Source organism: Carassius gibelio, chromosome B2, assembly GCF_023724105.1.
Source record: "Carassius gibelio isolate Cgi1373 ecotype wild population from Czech Republic chromosome B2, carGib1.2-hapl.c, whole genome shotgun sequence".
NCBI classification, from domain to species: Eukaryota; Metazoa; Chordata; class Actinopteri; order Cypriniformes; family Cyprinidae; genus Carassius; species Carassius gibelio.
Window position 1 is genome coordinate 29,322,305 of NC_068397.1, and position 25,407 is coordinate 29,347,711.

Genomic DNA, 25,407 nt, shown 5'->3' on the forward strand with positions numbered 1-25,407 from the left:
TGATTAGCATACTTTAAACTTTAGCAGCGAAACGTACTAACTAGCACATGATTAGTGAAGGCGATTTGCAAAGATTCATAAAAAATGTTATACTCACTTCTTCTGTAGATGAAGCAGCTCACAGCTCACTCAAGGCGGGTCTAAGGTAAGACGACCTTGTCAATCAACTATTGTGGGAGGGGCCTGTGCAGAACTACGTCATTCTGCCAGGAATCTCAGAACAGCCTGATTTGAGAAAGGAGATTTTAAAATAGGGATTAAAAAAAACACTTGTTGGATTTTTATCATTATGGTGTGGATGTGTACACATACTTACACACATTTATGTTCAAACAACATGTAAAGTGTCTTTTACATCCGATGACCCCTTTAAAAGTTAAACATGACTGTGACAATGTTTTGTTATATGTGCTGTTCAATACTGAGTACTTAGTTCCACCTAAACCTAATTAAAGGTGTTAGAAAAAGTGAGATAAAAATCTATTTCCTAAAGCAACCTTGCTGTTGTATCTTTTTCACAGCATCTAGGTCATTTGTTTAATCATGTTTCTAGGGACTCATATCGGAACACTGCACATTTCAGCCTTATCCCCTCTCTACAGAACACCTGCCAGACTGAGTTTCTAGAACATCCCATCCTCTCTGCAGATGTCAAGAGAGCCGCTGTCCACGTCAAGGCCATCATCTGTTAATGGGGCCGTTAGCTTGCTGTTTTGGGACAGAACGGGTTGAGCTAATCGTCCCAGCGGTGGCAAAACTGGCATATCATGTCTGTAAAAGAGCTTGCAACGTGTGCCACTGAGACGTTTGCTGATCTTGTGGACAGCACTTACAGTCTCATCTCTGCTCAGTTACTCAGATTTGACTGGCCTGATTCTAACATGACCCTCCAAGTGTGGCTTTTTAAAGCTGCCCGTGCTCTTTTGGGACTTGTCAGTAAAACCACCTCCAACTAACCACTTTAAATATGAACCTTGGACAACACATGAATATTCAGCCGAGCTAAACACCTCCACAGTATCAGCTCGCGCAGCTTGATGAGTGCCTGACATTTCTCACCTTCAATCTTCTATTTTAACCGCTTTAAGCTTTTTTGCATAATTACAGGTGATAATGCATGTGCAGCTTTGAAAGGAAGGAGTCTGGGTTAATTGTTGGTGCCTTCGATTGTCATAAAGAATTACGCCTCAAAGTGAGCAATTTTAAATCCATATCACGGCATGATAAATTCATAATTGGGCATAAAGTACAAGATTATCAGGCATAAAGATTCACTTTAGAAACTCAAGTGAATATTAAACGTGAATGAATCAAATGGATGATAATGAATCCTGTACCTTTCGAATACTGATTATAACATGATTATATATATATGAAAGTTTGTGAATTTATAAGTTTGTGCTTACTAGAGAAACTAAAACATTTTCTGCTATTTGGCTTCGACAGGTTAGAATTGATAGCAAAAAAATTATGCAGATGTAACAAATGAGCAAAGTCATATCGTGGCAAGATTTGCAATAGTTAAACTGACTCTAAACTCCAAAACTGCATTTGGAAAAGTCGTCAACATAAAAATCAATCTGTTTCCCATTTACTTAGTCCAGATTGTTCATTTTATCTTGATTGATTTATACAGAAACTCTCAGCAAATTTCATCAAAAGACATCCCGTGTAAAGATTGCCTAAAAAAATGGTAGCACCATATTCAATGTTCCTATGTATTTTGCAACCAGCATCGCACTGTAAGCATTTGCACAAACAGCTTCCAAACAGGAAAGCAGGAAGTCCCAACAGAGACCCCTTCTGCTGAAGAGGTCATTCATTTTAAAGAAGCACAAGACTGTTCCAATATTTTTTCCAGTTGCTTTGTTTGTTTGATTTTTGTGCTCTCACATCATGTGAACCTTTTCAGTGAAGTTTGAATTGTCTGGGGGCCGCGTGCCACAGGTAGAGGGTCCCGCTGTCACAGAGGAAGGTTTTTTCACTGTGAGATATGGCCACACTTATGGCTCATGGCATCTTGGCGACAACAAAAGTGATGTGGTTTCCCAATTGGTTTAAGGGATTCTGAGTCTTACTGTTGCTGAGAGCGAATGACTGTGACTGCATCCATGCCAAGGATCATGGGATATGCCAGGGAGGCGTCTGATGTGCTTTGCTGAAGCCCGTGTTGTTGTTATATTTCCAGATGATTTATTTTGTAGTGTGCCACAGTGTTTCTGATGCCACTCCCGGAGACCACTTTTATGCACATGATGTGTTTCTCTAATCTAATCAGCTCTTTAGCAGAATGCTATGCTTTGACTCAGAGACTGCATTGCATTTGTTCTAAAGTGAATGTTTATCACTTCAGTGCACATCTCCACGAGTGCTGCAGTGTGATCGTGACGTCACACACCTTCCTACACACTCAGCAGGGGAGCAACATCATAGAGACAACACTTCAGTCATGCAAATCTGAGGATTTGAGTATAAATGGGCACATTGGGTACATTACATATATTTGTATAAATGAATATAAATACAGAATATTATATGAAATAAATAATATAAAATGTATTGTGCTAGTTAACCCCCCAGTTTTGTTGGGGTCAGCTCAATTTTCAAATTGCTCAAAATAATGGTCATATTATTTTTCTTTGACCATTTCTCATTTATGGTTATAAATAGGCCTACGTCTCAACACATAAATGTGTTTTGGAAAGGTTGTACAAGTTCTTTTTATGTTATGCTCAAATTGGCCCCTCCATTGGCCCTTATTGGTTTCCATGCAAATTGAAATGAAATTTAAATAAAGGTCAAAATAAGGTTGTTTTTAGTACCTCAATTAGTCTGCTGCACTTCTGAAAAGAAGCGAGAAACCCATTTATCCCTCACAAAGGTTGGAGAGGCAGACACACACACACACACAAAGGTAGAGGAAGATAGCAATAAATTGGTGTACAAATGGTCACAACAAGTAGTAATGCAGTCAGTTCTTGGTCTCTGACTGACAGCTATGATAGAGGTTTTCTGTTTGGTTTTTACATGAATCTTAAGGGGATTTTGTTGTTGATGTTCATAGTTATGATTTTTGACCAATTGTATGGAAGCAATCAGTTTGACCCCAACAAAAAACTAGTACCGTGCTAAAAAAAAAAAAAAAAAACACAACAGGAGGGTTAGCTAAATTATTGAATTTTTATTATATTTTTACATTTAAAATAACACATTCACAGACAATAGACTTTATACTGTTAATAATTTAAACCAAGTTTTCACGAACCTACCGAGCCATACCTAGTAATATATGTTTTTAACGTTTTCTATGAGTATATGGCATTTTATATAGATAAATATTTAAATGAAATAATATAGCTAATTAAACTGAATTAAATAAAAATAGATTAATTAACCTATTATCTTTACTATTATAAATTAGTAATATTTATATATACTAATATAAGTATATAAAATAATAATACCAACAACAATAAAACCTTACAATATGTAATTTTAGTAATAGCTTGTTATGTAAATCAATGCGATCTTTATACCAGTAAAACAAACATTAAATGCTTTTTTTTTCAGCAAAGTTTACATCATCTATAATTAAGTCGTCTTCATGTATCAAATATGACTTCTTTGTTTAAAGACTCTACTGTGTCAGTTAAGATAAATGCATGTATGAGATTAGGTGTTAATTTGGGATATAATAAGGAGATTCATATAAAACTGCAAAACAACATAAATGAATAAAAGCTAGCAAAGTCTTGTGTTAAGAACAAATGTTGCAATCAACTGAAGTATACATATTTCACAAGAACAGAGACTTTAATTTCCATCCCACTTTGAGGGAGCAGGTTTGAGAGGCAGAAGTCGTAGAGTTTTCTGCTGATGGCCATGAGAGCTCTTGACGAGGTTGTTGGCTGAGAAAGCAGGAAGGTGTTAGTATGCTGCGGAGGCACCAGGATGCTCGAACAGTCCAGAGGGGAGCGCAGATGTCCATACTGAGATGTGCTGGAGGAGGGGGTCAGGACTGATTGGAAAATGACCCAAGCTCTCCGACCGTTCAACAGCAGGCAGTCTGATCTGAAACATGGCAATTCAGGGCTCTGCCAACAGAGAACAGTTCCAGCAATTTCTACAGCGTCATTTTCTGGCACACTGTACAAGATTCTGCAAAAGAGATTTATAATGGTTTGAAGTTAAAAACGTTTTAATGATGTATTAGTTTCTTACAAACATGCAGCTTTTGGCTTCACAAGAACATTAACTGATTGACTGATGTGCATGATTTACTTGTGGATTATTGTGATGATTTATCAGCTGTTTGGACTCTGACGGCACCCATTCACTGCAGAGGATCAGTTGGTGAGCAACTGATGTAAAGCTACATATCTCCAAATCTGTTCCGATGAAGAAACTTTCCTATGTTTCCTTATTCCTTTCATTTGAGTGAACTTTTCCTTTAAGAATGTTTTAGACAAAAAATACTGAGGGAAAAAGTTTTGCAGTGCATTTCTTATCATCCAGATCAAGCAGCCTTTTCTGAGCCTCAAGCATTAAACCACTTCACCATCCACGTTCAAAACTAATTTGTGCTTCAGTATGAAATACAATAACTCGGTATGAACTATAATAATTTGCTTCCTACAGCACAGCAGAAACCGACCGACATACATGATATGGATCTGTTGATAATCACTAGTCGATTGTGACGTCTGCTCATTTAGACGACAGTGGATAAACTAGACAAGGCTTCTTCTAAGACAGCATATCCCCCCTTTCATGGTCTCTGTAGGGAATTTGTCAGAACTATTGTTGACTAAAGGCTCGGTGCTGTCGAAATAATCTCTGCAGACTTTCAAGGGTTCATGCAGTGAACGAGAGAGTTCTGGAAGGAATCCAGTCCATACCAGGACTTTGTTCTAGTAGTTCTCAGTTCAGCTTTCAGTCATCTTTGATCATAAGAGAAGCGTCTGCTGACTTCCCCGGAACAGCTCTGGTCCCCGGAGCGATCAGAACACGAGCTCTGTGTTTATCCAGCTTTCGTTTCATTCGGCCTTTCTGCATGAGTGGCTTTTGAACAGCCAGAGACACGAGAGGGTTACAGAGAGAGCTTTCAGTTGTTGTCTCAGAAGTAGCTGGAGTCTTGATGGCACCTCAGGGACGTGTTAATAGTCTCTGCGGCAGCTGATGTATGCTCGACTTGTACTGTCCTCCACTCATCAGCCGTGGCGGTCACTGTCCGTCTCCAAAACCCTCCTCGGTAATTTAATGCAGCTCTTTCAAAGGCTCGTCAGGAGAATTCATTGCTTTGCTGCGGTGATATTTTCTGCATTGCTCCGTTCAGTGAGATGATAGACGAGGCCGTGTGCAAATAGCTGCCTTCTAAGGGAGCAAAATGAAACCCCTTTAGTTATTTGTGCATAAAAGCATCTACCAAATGTAAAATGTATTTGGAATGCTCTGAATAGGTAGCAAGTCTACAAGTTATACGAATTACTAATAATTTATTGCACACACACAGGCCTATATTTAAGTCTCCCTATAATTTTTCAGAAAAGACATTTTCAGATTTGTGACCCTGGTCTTGAGTCGCTGGGGTATATTTGTAGCAATGTTTCTTTTATGCAAAAAATCTACTCAAAATAAAAAATGTTCCAGGAAGATATTTTTTACATCTCCTACTGTAAATGTATCAATACTTCATTTTTGATCAGTAATATGCATTGCTAAGAATTCTTTTTGACAACTTCAAAGGCAATTTTCTCAGTATTTACTTTTTTTTTTTGCACCCTCAGATTCCAGATTTTCAAAACTCGGCCAGATATTGTCTGATCCTAATAAACCATACATCAATGAAAAGATTGTTTATTCAGCTTTCAGATGATGTATACATTTAAATGTAAAAGAATTGTCACTTAAGACTGGTTTTGTGGTCCAGGGTCACATTTGTTTTTCTAATTTGGATAAGAGGTACTTTGGAAATGGAGTGTGCCTTCAGTACCTTAAGACAAGGACAGAAAACATATTTTACATCTTAAAATAAAATAAGAGTCAGGTTACAGTTTCAGCATCTTGTTTATACAATGGTTGTTCTTTACAAAAAAAAGTAGAAAAACAGAAAAAAAACAGTGGCTAAAGAAGTGGACATTACCAAGCATTACATGTTACACAGTTAATATGAATAGCTAAAGCTAAATCCACATTCTTTCCTTAAAAGTTGAACCTCACAAAGCTTGCCTGGATCCTATTTCACCCCCAAATAAAACAAAACATTGAAAAAAATAAAATACAATTCTGCATAAATGTTTTTTCTTCAATGTGGCATGACAATTAAGCAACCCCCCACCCCCCAAAATAAAAAAAATAGTAGTATTTGTTATACAGCCTATTATAAAAAAGAATATAATGTTTTGATTTTAGGGTGAATTAAGATGGACATGTTTTGTGCAGTGCAGATCATATATCTATTTTACAGTACAAAACCATGATTCTCCAAAACCTCCATCCAGAAAAACTCCACACACTAGCTGACAAACAGAGAAACATCGACCTAATTTATCCACTAACTAGCTGTAATGGTACACATGACATGGCTTCATCACCTCACTTCATCTAACAGGCCTGAGTCCAGGTTTCCTCGTGATGATGTAAACACAGGGTACGTGGTGGTGAGCACACTTCCTGAGATTTGTGATTCAGTTTCTGTCTGACTGTGATAGGGCTCTAGGAAGAGGGCTGCTCAGTGTTTTTCGTGTGGTTCTGCGCCCGTTTCATTCACAGCAGGAGAACTTGTAGGATTGTGGGAGGAGCCGTTTAAAGGATGCGCCTCACAGGACGACTTCTGCGTTTTGATTGGTTGAGAGTCACTAAACGCTGCCTCCTTTCCCTCTTCTTTGGTCTCTTCTTCTACTTTAACATCGGTCTTGCAGTTTATTTCACCAGCCTGCTCTTTCTTCTTTCTTTTTTTTGGAATGGCGTGTTTATTCTCCTCTATTTTCAGCTCCTTCACTTCCTTTTTCCAGGCTCCGAATGGGAGGATGTCCAGGTCTCCGCCTGAGCTTTCACACACCGTTGGCCCCGCCCACTCTGGAACCTCCAATCCCAGCAGCTTCATCAGCTGACCCACGACCTCGTCTACATAGCCGTGGATACGCAGGTGGGCGTGTTTGTCCTACAAAAACAACATGAGAGATCTGAACTAATACAAGAGTTTTCAAGCTGTTATTCGCTGAAATCCATCACACAGCTATCGTGTGACTCCAGATGTACCACTGCTACTTGACTATTGTTTATCATGCTTTTTTTAATTACTTTCTGCATTTTACAGGAGAAAAAAAATCACAGGGGAAAAAAAGTGAATGTTTACATTTTTTCTTTTTTTTAAGAATGAATGGATCAAAAGTAACAGTAAAAGACATTTTTAATTTTACAAAGATTTCCATTTCAAATAAATACTGTGCTTTTCAACTGTCTAATCATCAACGAATCCTGGAAAATGAAATACATCACACTTTCCACAAAAATATGAAGCAACACAACTGTTTTTAAATCAGCTGGAGTAATGGTGCTGACAAATCAGCGTTCAATAACATTTTACACCATATTCACATTGAAAACAGCTATTTTAAATTGTAATTGAAATTGTTTTGACTATATTTTTAATCAAAGCAATGCAGCCTTTGTGAGCAGAAAAGACTTCTTTCAAAAACATTAAAAATCTTACTAACCCCAAACTTTTTTCTTGAAAATTACATCTTTTTTTCTTTTTTCCCGTCTGCGTGAAATACTAATTTACTTTGAATAAATGCACACTTTAATCAATCACAGCAGAGTCAGATTACCGACACATAACGAAACAACACAATAAATGTCAAATTCTATTTCTCTACAAATTAAGCTGCTTATAATACCATAAACTCTCCCTCCAAAAATCTGACACGTGGAAGAAATCACATTGCATGCATGTCAGGCTTTGAATTTGAAACTAGATTTATAAAAAAAATTAATCCAATTTGAGAACTGAGAAGTTGACAGGAAGTAGAAGCAATGAGGTAAAAGCGGCAAAAATAACCTTCAGAAGAAAATGAATCAAACATGGGCATATATCAAAACTTCTACAAATTAATAGGATGAATCCATTAAAACACATTCCAGCCACACGATGAGATCAGAAAGGAAACGACAGACGAGTTTAAGAGAAAATCCAGCCGAGCCTTTGATGAAGCTGCAAAGCTTCTTAATCAAAATTGTTTTAATACTAAGCACGAATGGTCAGACGGGGTTTAGCGCTGCTGTGCTTTTGAGTAACACTAATCTGAGCTTGTGTTCATAGATTTCAAACTGCTAATTGTGTTTGCATGTGGGTCAGGACTAAGAGAAAGACACTAGTAGTCCCCATCGACTTCCATTGTATTTCCATACTGTAGAAGTCAATGGGGACCAGCAACTGCTTGGTTAATTCCTTTGTTTGTAACTTAATTTGTTCCTTGGTTTTAGTAAATTGTGACCATGTTGTGCTAATTTGTTCCCTCATTTTAGTAAATGATGGCCACGTTGTACTAATTTGTTCCTTTGCTTTAATTAAATCAATAGGGAACAAATTACAACAATGTGGCCAGAAACATTTTAGTTGCTTACATTATTCAAAACATCATCTTGTGTTAAACTGAAGAAAGAAATGAATGCGGGTTTGGAACAACTGTAAATGGTTGAGGAAATGTTGATAGAATGTTATGGTACAAATTCCTAATTTCTGGTTATAAATATGTTTTTATCTGCATGTCATTTGTGATGCTCTGGAAGGCTCTTATGTTAACCGAAGCTACATTTATTATTTACTAATACAGTAAAAAAAAAGTTAAATATTAATACAATTTAAAATAATTGTTTTATATTGCAAAAGATTTTAAAATGTAATTTATTTCTGTGATCAAAGTTGAATTTCCAGCATCATTACGCCAGTCTTAAGTGTCACATGATCCTTCAGAAATCATTCTAATATACCGATGAAGTTCATCATGTTGTGTTGTAATGTTAATGGAATGTTGAAAACAGTTGTGCTGCTTCAATGTCACATCTGAGCAATTTTTAATGCTGAAAAAAAAAAGATTTGAAATGAATTTGAAGGAAGCGTTTCATGAAAGGCGTGCGTGTTGGTGAGACGTACATGTTTGGTTGGCTGAAGGTTGACTATAACCAGCTTCCCTCCCGAGCGTTTGGTAAGAAGAGGCAGATCTCCGCTAGGTTTAATTTGAAGAGATGTTCCCAGCGTCAAGGCCAAGTCAGCTCGCCTGTGAAAAGAGACGTGGAGCATCAGCTTCTGGATCTGTTGTTCTTTTCTCACAATCAGTGAATAGGTGCCGCTCACACGAGTCTTGGCCTCAGTTTGTTCACATACAGTCATAATGCACACATTAATGTCAGCTCCTGCATTCAAGCTCTTTTTAACGCTCTGTTCCTGCTTCATTAGGACCAATAAAAGGCTTTATAACCCTAACATTATACAGCTAATAAACCATTCATCACAAATATCCTGTTGTTCCGATCAGGTTCATAGTGATTGCAGTCATCATCACATGGTTCCTTTGTTGATGCATATCTGTATCATTATTATGCAAAAACCTGTCAAGAACATGTCTCAGTTACACCTCACAAGAAATTCTACACAAAATAAATAACGAAATTTGATATCTGTAACAACAATTCAGAACAATGTATCTCATGTAATATTTTTTGTACAGCCTTTCAGTGTTATTTAAGCATTATGTACTAACATATAATTTGTTAATATATTAAATTAGCTTTTATTTTGTATTTTCATTATAGCTAAACTTTTTGTAAATGTTTAATGTGGGTTTGGAGTTTTGATACAGCCTCTATCCAGCTCTATTTTTGCTCAGTTTTAGCAATTAAATCAATATTAAACTAATATTTATATGTCAGATAAACATTTCTAATAGTAAAAAAACAACACTACACCTTTTATGGCATTTTACTTAAATGTAGTGTGTGTGTGTGTGTATATACATATATATATATATATACACACACACACACACACACACACACACACACACACATATATATATATATATATATACACACACACACACACACACACACAAAACATACTACCTTAAATTAGTGCTTTTAAATGATGAATCACAATTAATCACATCCAAAATATTGTTTATAAATTTACATAGGTCCTGTGTGTTTTGTGTGTATTTATTATGTATATATAAATGGACAGAAATTCATTATATATTTTGAAAACATTTTCATGTATATATTTATATAAATGGATATTATATATAAATATTAATTTAATAAATATTTTAAATGTATAAACTTAGCATATTTTCTTAAATATATACACGCATATGTGTGTATTTATATATACATAATAAATATACACAGGACACACATCATGTAAACAAAACTTATTTTGGACGCATTTAATCGCGATTGATCTTTAAATAAAAAAATTCTGAACACAATTACATAAATAAAATACACACATTGCGATACTCTTTAATTAATAAAAGGATGCACTTTTGTTTTGTATAATATTACTACTAATAATAAATTAATACATTTAATTAATGGCCTGGTCACTGGAATTAAATATATATAGACACGTCTGAAATAAGCAGAATGGGTCACAATGGTTGACTAATCAATTGTTCGATGGCTAGTTGATTTTATTATTATTATTTAATTTTTCATTCACAAGTGTTGAACTGTTTGCTATCCTGACATTGCAGAAAACAACACAGAATAGCAACAGCGGTGGAGAAAAGACTGTAAGACATTCACAGACCTGAAATGAACTGTAATAGCCTCAAAGCTCTGCATTTTGCCATCACCGTTTCTAAGCCTGTCTGAACTCGCTTTTTAGCTGAACATCATTAACTTTAAAGTATACTCTAGAACAATACTTATGTTTAATTGATTATACGTGAGGAGATAATTATCCTGCACACAACATTATGGAAATTGTTTCTCTAAAAGCTAAATTAATTCCTCATGAACTGCTAAGACCTAAGAACAGCTTCCTAAATGCATGACTAAAAGGGATTCACCACAGCATCCAAAATTCAGAAGAAGTGAATGATTGCAGCAGGCAAGAGACATCTACAAAAAGAAACCACAAGTGACCTCAGACTGTGAGAGAAAATTGAAAGAGTGAAACAGCAAAAGTGAGAAACAGAAATCTTCTTTAAGTCTGAACTGGAGCTTGTAGGTGCTTCATTGGTTTTCGAATGTCATGTGGTCGTGGGAAACTCATCGGTGTCACGCTATCAATCTCAGTGTGCTGTGCCTCCACTGTGAAACCTATAGACCAACTTTTACCTAAAACGATTTCAAAAGATAGATCTGTAAAGCTGTGGTCACCTTTCAATTAATTTATTAGCCAATGAAAAAAAAAATGTAGTATTATGACACTTGCTCACCAATGGACCCTTTGCAGTAAATGGGTGCTGTCAGCATCAGAGACCAAACAGCCGGTTATAATGTCACAATAATCTACAAGTTATCCAGTCGATCAACTAATGTCTTGTGAAGTGAAAAGCAGCATGTTTGTAAGAAACAAAACTGCTCCATCATTTAATGAGCAGGAAGCGATTTCTATTCTGAAACACTGTTGCAAGTGGATCGGACTGAGCACCAAAACACACTTGTAGCCAATCAGCAATAAGGGGCGTGTCCACTCGTGGTGGGGGAGGTACCTGTGTTGCACAGCATGTTTGTGAATTTGGGGCGGAGCTTTCAAAATAGGGGAGTGACCTTTTAAATAGAGGCGTGTTTGTTTTGGTGATTTCAAATATGAACAGTGTTTCTGAGAAATGACTTACTGCACCTTTAAGACGTCTTTAAAGGGGGGGGGGGTTAAATGCTCGTTTTCACTCAATATCCTGTTAATCTTGAGTACCTATAGAGTAGTACTGCATCCTTCATAACTCCAAAAAGTCTTTAATTGTATTATATTCATAAGAGAAAGATAGTCTGTACCGATTTTTCCCGGAAAAACACGAGCGGCTGGAGGCGTGACGTATGGGCGGAGCTAAAGAATCACGAGCGCCAGTAGGCTTTTGCGTTGAGAGCGTTTGGAAGCTGTGACATTACCGTGAGGGAAAAACCATCATCCCAAACAAACCATGGCTTACAGTCAGATTCAGTCGTTTATTTATGATCCAGAATCAGATCCAGAGGCTGAAACTGAACGAGAGCAGCAGCAGCAACGACTCGCTCCGAGCGGGGCTCGAACCCGGGTCTCTGGCATGGGAGGCGGACGCACTAACAAGGAGGCAGAGATATTTGAAGCAGTTTTACTCACCGCCTGCGGTTCCAACATACGATCATGACCCTTTTTCGTTGGGATTGCATCATCCTTAAGAAATAAATGATACGCAAATCCGGCGTCAAACTGGGCCTTGTTTGTAAAACAAGCATCTTCGAAATGCAGGGAACAAACACAAACACTTGCACAACTCCGTTGATGCTCTGTAAAAATAAACCCCATCCACTGGTCCCTTAATGCTGTTTTTTTTTGGTAATCTGTGCAGGGTTGTCTTGCCCTGGCAACCAAAAACACACTTCTTTTGTGACATTTCGTGACGCTCTCGCTCTGATCAGTGAAGTCTGTTGTGCTCTCAGTGCTCTGCTATACGGGAGCGTGCGCTCTTCCGGCAGAAGTGCCTTAGGACCCATATAAGGAAATTCCGCTCCATCTAACGTCACACAGAGCCATACTCGAAAAAAACTTTCCGAAACTTGTGACAAACCGGAAGGAGTATTTTGGGAACAAAAATACTCCTTCAAACGTACAACTTAATTTTTGAAACTTTGTCCATGTTTAGCATGGGAATCCAACTCTTTAACAGTGTAAAAAACTCAGTATGCATGAAATAGCATTTCACCCCCCCTTTAAATTCAAACTCTTGCTTCTATTTCAAATATTGCTTTCTCTGATTTTCTCAATCAGGAGAGCAATATGCACAGATCAAACACTGTTTACAAGTCAAAAGGGTTCTAAATAAATACATATTTCTTGCTGAAGCATTATTGTGGACTTGATTATGTTTTTATCAGCTGTTTAGCCTCTGACGGCACCCATTCATTCTGACGGCACCCATTCACTGTAGTGGACCCATTGGTGAACAAGTGATGGAATGCTAGATTTCTCCAAATCTTTTCTGATGAAGAAACAAACTCCTTGCCATATTGGATGGCCAGAGAGGGAGTACATTTCACTTTCTGAGTGAACTACTCCTTTAATAACACACATTCCAATGTTCAATGTAAACTAGGAAATATATTATATTAATGAAAGAGAAACAAGCAGCTTTGTAGTACTGTGTCATAAATTGAACTCCTGACAGACTAAAACCAAAGATCAAACATATTATATTCAATAAAATCACTGGAGGGACTCAAATTGTCACTGTTGTGCATTACAATAAAGAGCGCTTTCTACTTCCAAGGTCACATTTCTCTTCTTTCAAGCTCCAGTGGGTTTCGAGAGCATGTGGAAGCCCAGAGGACAGTGGCAGGTCAGATGTGCAGCAGGTGTTGTGAGATGTTTTGTATGCGTGCGAGTCTTTTGAGACTGCAGTAGGTTCGCTGTAATATGATGAAGATGGATCTGGTGCTGTTGATACAATGATCAAGACTGAGCACTTCTATCTATTTATTAGCCCTGAAACTGAAGCAGTTTGAAGTCATTAAAAGTTTTGATTTTGTTTAACTAAACCATCTGCATGCAACACATCAACAAGCTTGATGGTCAACAGCGTTGTACAGGAAGTGAGATCAATCTGATGTACTGATATAAAGTCCATAATCTATCATTTGTATAAATTATGTCAATAATTCATGGTAGTTTTGCAATTTCTTAACTCATGATTTACTGCTCTGTGCTTCCCCAGGGACTTGATCGGCATGGAACTGAAATCGCAATCATCGTTTCTTTCCTGCTGTGACGTTATCAGAGTAAAACTATGATTTTTCTTGAATTACCTTTTTTTTTTTCCTTCAGGAAATAGTTTTTTGTTTGCTAAAACGAATAATGATGGATGGATAAATAATTTATAAAAACACAGTAAAACAAGAATTATACATTTTGATAATGTACTTTATATTTGACGTTTTGAACCTTTTTTTTTTTTTTTACAAATATTTCTATACATGTTATTGTATTTTAGTCTAGTTAATGTGCATTTTATTTCAAGTAATCCAAAACAAACAAACAAACAAACAAACAAAAAACATCCCCCCCGGCAATCAACTAGTCAAGTTATACATAAAAGGAATAGTAAAGTTAGTAATAGTCCTTGATTTGCATTTCCTTAATTCACCTGTCAATCACAAATCTTATTTTAAACCTGTAACTGCTACTTGTCTTGTTTTTAACAAGCACCTTTATCTTGATTTGCTATATAATGTCCGTCTCGCTGTATTGCTGAGCACACTTCTCTTCCTTACCGACATGCTTCATCAGCTCTATTCAGGTCTCTGTCAGGCAGTGAGTCCTCCCAGTCCAATATCGTGCTGATCAGCTTCCCTCTGCAGAAACACACACACACAGAACAGCTCAGGACAGGCATAGAAATCTGAAGGGGCATAAGCGCAGGGTGCGTGCTTCCTACTATTAATAATAATGTTTTAAGTACAGATACATCAGACAGAGGTCTTTGTGAGTTTCATCTTGTTGTACGGTTTTCGTCAGTTCATGAACATTGTGTTTTTAAGGCAGTATGTGAACTTAAGAAGAAACCAGCACATCGATGTCAATATCAATTACCTGTTTGGACTAGTGACTTGCAGTCTTTTGTAAATACCAGGGCTATTATAAATAATATAAATAAATGATAAATTCCCTAATACATTGTGTGCGCATGGCATGAATTTCTGGCTCCCACAATTATCTAAAATCATGATGGACGTGTTATGATCCATTGCTCTAAAATGGCACAATCACCTGCAAGATCGGAGTCCTCTTGAGCGCGTGACATCGCAGTAGCGTCCGGTTGGCTTCAGACCCATCACTCCAATCACAGTGTCCCGAACATATTGCCTGAAACAGCCCAGGGCACAAGTGCTTATCGCTGTGACATTGGCAGTACCTGCACACTACCCCTTGCCTCCTTCAATAGAGATTTGTGCGAGTGATCAATACTGATAAACAACTTTATCTGTTAGACACAATGCTATGATGCTCATATACAATCAATAATGCACACGTTCAATGTAAAACATGTAGTGTGCACTAGAAAAATAAACCTGAATCAATGTTTTTGGAGACTGTAAATTCAAAGACTTTTCTGTAAACAGATTTAGTTTTCTTTATTTACCCGTTTCTGCTCAAAACTGGTGGGATTATATTTTGTGTGGGATTCGATTTTAAATCTGAATTTGACAAATAAACAGCAATGTTTTGAAAGTGTTCAAACAGCGCCAAGTCAAAATGTCTTACAGTTGATAAAAACTTTGAAGATATTTCAGCAAACACAATCCAAGATCTAGATGAGTATGTTTCTTCATGGGAACAGATTTGGAGAAATCAGCAATTGATCCACTGGAGTGAATGGGTGCCGTCAGAAAGAGAGTCTATAAACAGCTGATAAAAACATCACAAACACAAGTGGTGTGGATAACTTGTGGATTATCAAGTCTTTTTCAGGTGTTTGGACTCTGACGGCACCCATTCACTGCAGAGGATCCATTGCTGAGCTGATGGAACGATACAGTACATTTCTCCAAATCTGCTTTGATGAGGAAACAAAGCATTTTTATCTTTACAGACTAGCCCCATTTATGTCCACTGGAAGTCAGATTTTGTCTTCTTATTAATATTATTAATTAATTGATTTTTTTTTTTTTTAAGCAGGGACAAATGGAAATAATGTTTGTGGTAATGATCCACAAATGCTTTTGACTGAGCTTAATCTGTAATGAACCCTTGGCAACCAGTAACACAGGAACCAGTTTAAAACAGTCCTGAAAGTCGTGTACTAGTTAAACTGCATCAGGTGATGTGGTTATTCTTGCTCTTGACGTGTGCACACAGACTTCACGAACACGTTCAGAGAACAATTACATACTTGCCACACTTCTCACATTCTTCAACAAACATGTTCCCGTGCAGCTCTGACAATCGATCCCTAGCAGATACAGAGAGAAGTAAACAAACCCAATCAGAGCAGAAGAATGAGAGAAAAAGAAGCAATTGATGAGAAAATGATCACAAATGAATGAGGGTTGTTTCTATGAATTCAAATCAATATTTTAGTATAACATATATATTATAAGATTTATTCATATTTTTAATTAGTTTTTATTTTTATAAATTTTTATATAATTTCTTTTTAAGGGAAGTCGTGGCCTAATGGTTAGAGGGTTGGACTCCCAATCGAAGGGTTGTGAGTTCTAGTCTCGGGCCGGACGGAATCGGGGGTGGGGGTAGTGCATGAACAGTTCTCTCTCCACCTTCAATACCACGACTTAGGTGCCCTTGAGCAAGGCATCGAACCCCCAACTGCTCCCCGGGCGCCGCAGCATAAATGGCTGCCCACTGCTCCGGGTGTGTGCTCACAGTGTGTGTGTGTGTGTTCACTGCTCTGTGTGTGTGCATTTCGGATGGGTTAAATGCAGAGCACAAATACTGAGTATGGGTCACCATACTTGGCTGAATGTCACTTCACTCACTTAAAGTTTTAGTAATTAGTTTGTTCGTTCTTTTTTTATTTTATTAATTCTTACTAAGTTATCATTTTAGTACTTTATTTTTAGTGAAAAATATAAAAGAACTGAACTAGTTCTTTTTATATTTTCATTTACATTTTTGTGCTCTCATTTCTTTTAGTTATGACATTTCGATCAGTTTATATACAAATCCGTGTTATTTTATTATTCATATAACCTTAAAGTTTTTATTATTATTATTGGATTAGTTTTTAAGTGTTCTTTAAGATTTTTTTTTTTTGTGTGTAATTTGTGTTTTTGTAATTTCTATTAGTTTTGTCATTTCCATTAAGCCTAGTTTATTTCGAAATCACTGTTAAGTATTTTTCATATACTGTTTTATTAATATTAATTAGTCATTTCTGTTTACGTCATTTCTGTTAATTTAATAAAGTTTTAAAATATGAAAGTTTTAGTTATTTTTAAACATCAACTAGAATAAAAAAATAAATATTTCCTTCCTTTCCTTTTTTCAGTTACTGTGAATTCTTATTAATTAATGTTTAAGTAATTTAAAGTTTTCTCTTAAGATAGTTTTATTTAACAATAATAAGCCTGACAAATAACAAAAGAATAAAACAATACATTAGATTATGACTGAGGGCTTTTAGTTACATCTACCAGAATAAAATGTCAATATCCTAAACTCAACACTAACAGTTCAAGTAATTTGCCTAGAACAAGACATGCTGATTTCATTTTTTGTGTAAAGAGAAAATTAAAAGAGCTAATTAACATATCATATCTGACATCACAGGCAGGACAGAGGTCAGAACTTAAATCAAGACAGTATGAGAGACATGGGAACGACATGAAGCCAGCCAATCAGACTGGATGTTTTTGTGTGTAAAATCCATCATTACCTGGGGAAGCCGGAGCGCAGGTGAAGGCCGTCCACGTTCTGGCTGATGAGGTATTTGAGGTGTCCTGTCCTCTGCAGCTGCAGCAGGGACATGTGAGTCAGGCTGGGACGTGCGTCCTCAAACGTGGTGTTAAAGTGAGGCGTCTCGCCTCTCTCCTCCATCGTCCACACTCCTTTAGGACCTCTGATGAACACAAACAGCACAGAGACAGTCTGGCTCATATCCTGAAAAATCGAATCTTTTTGATCTTTTGAAATATAAGGCTTGATGTACTTTGAAATCATACTGTCAGTTTAAAAACTCAATTCCTATCATAAAATTGATAAAATCTATAAACGAAGCAAAACTACAAAAAAGATCTAGTTCTGAAATATGTGCACAATCATATTAACATGCAAATGTATGTTACCATTTAAAAGTATGCATCATGTTTTTTTTTCTTACAAACTGTATATTTTATTCAGCAGGAATGCATTCAATTGATCAAAAGTGATAGTAAAGACATCTATAATGCTAAAAAAATTATTTAATTATTATTTTTTAAATCATAGAATCCTTTAAAAAAAAAATCTTTTTACATTTTACACAAAAAATGTAAGCAGCACAATGTTTTCAACATTGATAATAATCAGGAATGTTTCTTGAGCATCAAATCAACATTTTAGAATTATTTCTGAAGATCATGTGACACTGAAGACTTGTATTTTAATATATATATTTAAGTAGAAAACAGCTATTTTAAATTGTAATCATATTTAACAATATTACTATTTTTTTGTTATGTATATTTGAACATATAAATGCAACCCTGATGAGCAGAAGAGACTTCTTACATTTAAAACATCTTACCAACCCCAAGTTTTTGAACAATGGTCTGGATAGATACTATATACTAAACATAGGGCATGGTGTCAGAAACATCACAGTCATAGGATAGGTTTGATTCCCAGTCAAAAGACATGATAAAATGCATACTTTAAAATGCGATGCATGATCATTTGGATAAAAATAACCATGAAATGCATAGATGCAAATTATTCTAGAATTACATTGCATACTTGTGTTGCTTCAGGTTTGAAAATGATTATATAGAACTGTTTTTGGAGCAAGAAACTAGTGAACTTCAGGAAGAAAGAACTAAATGACTTCGTCTCCTGTCTGATCCTCCTCTCCCTCTGTGATTCAGTGAGCACTGCTGAGTAGGCTTGCTGTGATAGACGGTGTTTCCGGTTTAAAGCCGTGACACCGTCCTCACTGTCGTTTTGATTTTTTAAGTATTTGTTTTTTCTTAAAATATTTATTTGGATCAAGTTAAAATAATAATTATTAATGATTTAGTTTAAAAGAAAGCATACACTAGAATTAAAAATCACAGATCAGCATCACCACGTCATCTCTTCTCCCTGTGCTGCGTCTCATTCAAGACGACACATTGGCCACATCGGAAGAGGACGGACAAATGACAGCCAACCTGAAAACCAGAATCTTATTTATTTTAAGGATGTCGCACACCGGACGAGAAGCACAGCGCCACGTCTTTAAAATTCGATCACATTGTTTTCTATGGTGTTTCAGCATCTGTCCGCTGCGCCCAGCTACGACTCAGGACGCTGTTCAAATTCCTGCTGTGCTACAGAGCAGCATCGCCATAGTTTTATATTAAATTAGCTGGAAATTGAGCTTGTGAGCATCCGGTGTGCGATACCTAGCGATGTCCTAGACGTGGTGCAGCGCTTCTCCTCTGGATTTAGACGAGAAATATTAAGCTCTGCCAGAAGCAAGCCGGCAGCTCATACTGTTCACTACGCTTTCCAATATAAGAGTGAGGAGTCACGTATCGATTTGGGATATCGAGGGGAGGGGCTCTGTACCATGATGACAACTCCCCACTCTCAATAACTGTGGATGGAGTTACTATCCACAGGAATGACACAAAAGTTCACTTGAACGGGCAGAAATCTCTCTCTTGTGCACTTGGGAATTTGTATCAACACACACACAGACACACACACACACACACAACAGCCAATTCTGATGAAATCTGGTTTGCTTTTTCATGCTTTCCTAGTTACACACATGCAGCGGCTTTCCCTACACGACTTATCAAAAGTTTTCTGTTCTTACTAAACTTGGATAAGCTCTTACAAGTACTACATAAACCCCTAAATAAGTCCTATCCAGACTTTAGGCTATTGATCAAAGTCTTGTACACAAGAGCTTATTCTGGCCATGAATCACGCACTTAGTCAGAAAGAGGGCGTCTGACTGACATGTTAGCCGTCAAACACAATTAGCTTTTCATTAATGTGGCATTTGGAGGAGTGTAAATCTGAAATCAGATGAGAATCTTGTCTGCTTACTCACTAAGTGTCTCTTTTGACGGTCTTTCAAAGACTCAATGTCAAAAACTTAGATTCTGATGACTTTGTTTCCCGGTGCACTGATATAAACCTGTGCACTGACTTTCTGAAATAGAGTCAAGCCGAGCAATCAAATTGGAGATCAACGTTTGAGAAAGCTCTTGACATTTTCTGTATGCAATATGCAGGCGGTCAGTAAACAGTCCTTGGGCACGCAGTCTACATATGTCCCAAGTAAACTCTTCACTATGCAGTATGAAATTGAAAGGAGATTCCTGTGCACTGCTGTTTAGATGAAAATGCCTGCACAATGTTAAAACATTCAACCATGAGAATGTGTCAAACGGTTCCCTTGAAGCAAGGCTAGAGTGAGACTGTGTCTGTGTGAATATTAAAATAATAGTTCAACTATAAACACAAATTCTACACTCACCCTCACATCGTGCCAAATCGTTCAATAATTTAATTGCATTTCTGTTTAATGAAATACACTTTATAAAACATGCATTGATTATGCATTTTATTTCTTGCAAACATTTTGAATCAATATTACCCTCTCAAATGTTTAGGGTTAGTTATTTTTTTCCCTAAATCAATACTTTTATTAAGCAAGGGTACATTAAAATGATTAAAAGTGACAGTAAAGTCTTCAGGTGTTCTTATGAAGATTTCATATGAGAGAACACAGGAGAAAAATATGCAGATGCCCATCGCATCAAACACGTTTCTTCTGATAATGAGTCAGACGAGCCGACGGAATGAAAACGAGGGGAAGAAAGGAAAAGCAGCTGGGTGAAAGGAGGAGAATAAATGTAACAGGTGTCACTCAGTGGGACATCAGCACCTTCTAAAATTAAACCTCCTCCACACAGTTTTAAGCAATTACAATGACAAACTAGCAGAAGGTGAATCCATGAAATTCATGGAACATTAAAAATGTGTACATCAAACACAAATCTTAAAGTAAACCAAAGTGAAACGAGGTCAACTCAGCTCAGCAGTGTGGAAAAGCACTACACACACTACTGAAGAAAAAAAAACCTTTTAAAAACTCTAACTGAAATAATAAATATATGATTTTATAAGCTAGTTGTCGAGGCTAGATTTATAATTGTATATTTAGCTTAACTGGATGTACTAAAATAAAATTAACTGAAATACATGTATGCAAATATATATGACATATGGAATATATAATGATAGTAAGAAAATAATATATATGAAAAACAAAATGAAATAAAAAATGTTCAATGTAAAACGCCTGCCATATTTCATCCCAAATTTATAGGAAAAAAATTTATAATTTTTTTTTATTAATAAAATAATTAAATATTCTGCATACAAAATGATTGTCATTTTAGAAACATTACGTTTATTATTATTATTATTATCATTATTATATTTTATTCTGATTTGGAGATTATCCCCAATTTTTGGTATGAATCAATAAAATATAAATGAAATACTCAAGTTAATTGTTAATATGTAAAAACAACTGTGGATATAAGATAAACTGCAAGAATAAGGCCGATTATCATTGAGATGAAAGAAAATTACTAAAAAAACAATCAAGCAAAAATCCATACACATAATGACAATGAGAACTGTCTGTCTAAATTTTTTACCTGGGGATAAAAATGTCCAGAAAAGGAAAGAAACACAAGAGTACAGCGCTTTAGGCCTTACTCAGGAACGGCCCAAGAACAGAAAACACAGAGAGTAGAATTATCATTCATTTATTCTTTTATCAGATGTGTAAAAGGTTATCTGAGTGTTCTTTCAAAGTAACGATTTCACTTTTTCTTTTGATTTGGTTTTGTGACGTCAAAGCCACCATTGGAACAGAATCGAAGCATGCATCTCACAGATTGGACAGTCAGGCTGGGGTCAGAATAGCATGCCAACAATCTTTTTAAGTATCATTTAAATGCTATTATAATTTTTAAAATGCTACTATATTTTTTCTTTTTTTTTTTGTATAATGTTTTCATTTTGATTTGTCCTAGCCATTTTTATTAGTTTTTAAATATGTATATAGTTTTAATTACAGGTAAATATGTTCTAAATGTATTCTAAGTAAATAAATGTATAGCTTTCATTTTCATTTTACTTTCAGTTAACTAAAGCCTATAAAAAAAGTGCAATTTTCTGAAGTTATTACATGTATTGTGAACATAAAAGAAACTTGTAACAAAGAAATGAGAGCTATAAAGAAGTCACGATTTTCAGTGAATTGCTGAACTATATGTAAAGCAAAAAAAAAAAGTGAGACTGACTACTTTTATGGTGCTTTTTCTGAGAGTCACAATCAGCCTCTTTCATGGTTTGAAAATTGCAGTTTGGAGCGCCATCTACCAAAAAAACAGATGAACAGCAAGAGTAGACTATAGTTCACCCCAAAGTACATTTGTCACCCTCCTAGATGTATGTGACTGTCTTCTTTCAGAATAATCCAATCGGAGTTATATTAAAAATTGTCCTTGCTCTTCCAAGCCTTTTGCTGAAATATTTGTAGCTAGACAGTAAATGTGACATGTAGAATTTTAACTATGTCTATTTTTATGATAGCACTGACTGTATTTATTTAATTATTTTCCTTTTTAGTTAAGTGAATTTAACTTCCACTTTAAAAGCCTTATTTTAGATTTTAGATTGCAATGTCACAGAATTAGAATGAAATGTGATTATAACCTTTTTTGCACATTATATGTATGTGTGTAAAAATTCATTTCTCTGTATTTTTGGCCAATTTGCAATATACTGTATATATTTAGGTATTTTCATTTTTGTATTTTGATTTTAAAAAAAAATGTATATATATATATATATATATATATATATATATATATATAATTAAATTTAATGCATTTAGCAGACACTTTTATCCAAAGCGACTTACATTGCATTCAGGCTATACACTTTATATAAAAAAAATATTTTTTAAAATAAAGTTCAAATTATTAACTTTGATTTTAACAATGAAGGTCTGTCTGCAGTACCTGAAGTCTGGGATCCCTGAAGACGTGCTGATTCCAGCTCCTGAATGCACCACCATGTACTGTGACTCCTTTATCCACTGGGCCAGTGTCTCCACTTTAGTCTTCAGCTCCTCTGGGCTGTCGAACTCCTGCAAACACACACACACACACACACACACACACACACACACACACATCTGGTCAGCTGTCCTTGTACTAGGGACTCCCCACAGGCGTAATGATTTTACTGTACAAACTGTACTTTCTTCTATTGCCCTACACCTAAACCTACAGGAGCCTTTCTGCTTTTTTACCCATGGGGACCCCAATTTATGTCCCCATCCTGACATGAGTCCTCATGAGTCTATCTATCTATCTATCTATCTATCTATCTATCTATCTATCTATCATGGTTTACTGTTTTTAAAGTACATATACATACAAATATATAATATGCACACATAACTCATTTATATTATAAATACGTTGAATAAACGTATACTATTGTTTTGTAGTTATAACATTATATCAATCGATAATAGCTCATCTGGATTCAAATTAATGGCGTTGCTCGGCAACCATAAACAGTCACACAGTTGTTGCCTGTCAGGGAAAAAAATCTTTTGTTATTAAAATGATTGTTATTAAAAAATATATATTAAATTATTCAGTAACTCCTGTGGTTTTTATCATATGGCTTCCTCCACTGTGGTATAATCAAAGTACAGAATTCATGTTTTTATAATTAGCATATTCATTCACCGACTGCCTAATATTTTTGACTAGGTTTATTTGGTAACGTTAGCGAAATGAACCGTGCAGTTATCATATTTACACACGTATGTCTACAGAGACTGAAAAGCTTTACATATGGAATAACAGTACATTTCGTAGGGCAAATATTAAATATGACGCTATTGTGCACTAAATTAAGCTAATTCTAGCTAACTTAAGTTAGCAGGCTAACGGCAACAAACGTAAACATCACCTCTGGGAGGCCGCAGATGCCTTTATCCGCGTATGGAGAGAGTCCCGCGGCGTAATTCACAGACATGACTCACTTTCTGGCTAAAGGGTAAGTTCAGCAAGTCAAAGAAAGAGTTTGTGATCTTCCGAAACCGTTCAATCGGTTTAGTGTGTTGCTCGGTTGTGTCTAGACGGGATGCAGCTACGACGGGAAACGAAAAATTAAATTAATTTTCGACCAATTAGATTGTATTTTATTAACGTCTACACATACCCCAAACCCAAACCTACCCCTTACGATAATGAAAAAAAAACAGTAATTATTTTTGTCCACTGGTAAATAATACGTTGTATTGATGTGCGCATGCCCAGTAGCGCCATTCTTCTCTTATTTTAATGGCGAGTTGCAATCATTCCTTGTCAGGTTCATACCGCCACCTTCTGTACCGGAGTATGCAGCATGGACTATTATTTTTATATAGCTTTACGTCATCTTAAAAAAAACTATTTACATACACACACATACATACATACATACATACATACATATACACATGTGTGTGTGCAGGTCTGTTTATATTTTAACTTTACAGTAATGCTTGAAATAACATATTTACATTGTAAAATAAAATATCCATCAACATATGAAATTATACAATTAAAGTGAAATAACTGAGCCTGATAAAATACTAATTTTAGAAGGAAATTTCAGACAGCAATTAGAGGCTTTTGCATCTCTTTATATGCATGTCTCTTGAAAACTGTAAGGGATTCTGAATTCCGGATGGGATTCGGAAGATCATTCCACCATCCAGGAACAGTGAACAAAATGTTCTGAAACTTGTGCCTCTCTGTGATGGTAAAATGAGGCATCATTCACTTGTAGATCTCAGGGTTCTGGAGGGGATGTAGACTTGTAAGAGTGAGTGGAAGTAGGAGGGAGAAATGTCCAAGAAATGACAAGGGCAAGGGACAAGAGGGATGGCCTGATCTTTCTGATTTTGTGCAATGCAAACCTGCATGATCATGCGGTTTTGTAATTTGGTCTTTGAAAGTCAGCTGGTCAATAAAGATTGCAGCAAGTCAAGATTCCTTACCAAACATGATGAGGAAATCATTTAACGGGAATCTGAATTGATGCTGTAGAGTCGGAGTGGCAGGGAAGAAGAGAAGCAATGGCAGGTGGAACCATGCACCAGTGATGTAGCTAGTGTATATGGAGAAGAGGAGGGATCCTAGAACTGATCCCTGAGGAACCTCACTGACAGGTGATGGGTTTTTTTTCTATTTTATTTAGTATTTTGGACGCACAAGTGATTTTTCAAATTGTAAATACATAAAATTTTATTTTTCAAGACAATACTGTTTCAAGAAAGTCTGTCTGTGTAGTAGGGTAGTTGGCTATTGGTCGGCAGGTGGCGCTACGGGCCCGCGCATTTGAGTCGTGACCGCGCACGGCTCTCATCTCCTCCTCCCGTCAGGTGCGGGGGGCGCGAGCGTGGC

At 36.2% G+C, this 25,407-nt stretch overlaps 1 protein-coding gene across 2 annotated transcripts; it reads right to left on the reverse strand.

The window, feature by feature from the left end:
- Window positions 1–6,047: 6,047 nt before the first annotated feature.
- On the reverse strand, window positions 6,048–24,350 carry LOC127951340 (NAD-dependent protein deacylase sirtuin-6). 2 transcript variants are annotated; one of them, XM_052549188.1, is made up of 9 exons: window positions 24,196–24,350; window positions 23,927–24,106; window positions 22,960–23,087; window positions 17,601–17,783; window positions 16,098–16,157; window positions 14,975–15,070; window positions 14,479–14,559; window positions 9,158–9,281; window positions 6,048–7,162 (listed from the first exon to the last, which is right to left on the reverse strand). In XM_052549188.1, the coding sequence occupies exons 2-9, from the start codon at window positions 23,990–23,992 to the stop codon at window positions 6,731–6,733; spliced, it is 1,170 nt and encodes a 389-aa protein (XP_052405148.1). In that variant the 5' UTR covers window positions 23,993–24,106; window positions 24,196–24,350; the 3' UTR covers window positions 6,048–6,730. The 2 variants fall into 2 exon arrangements, with proteins under 2 accessions (XP_052405148.1, XP_052405146.1); XM_052549186.1 differs by having other exon boundaries at window positions 23,927–24,288.
- Between the last annotated feature and the right edge of the window lie 1,057 nt (window positions 24,351–25,407).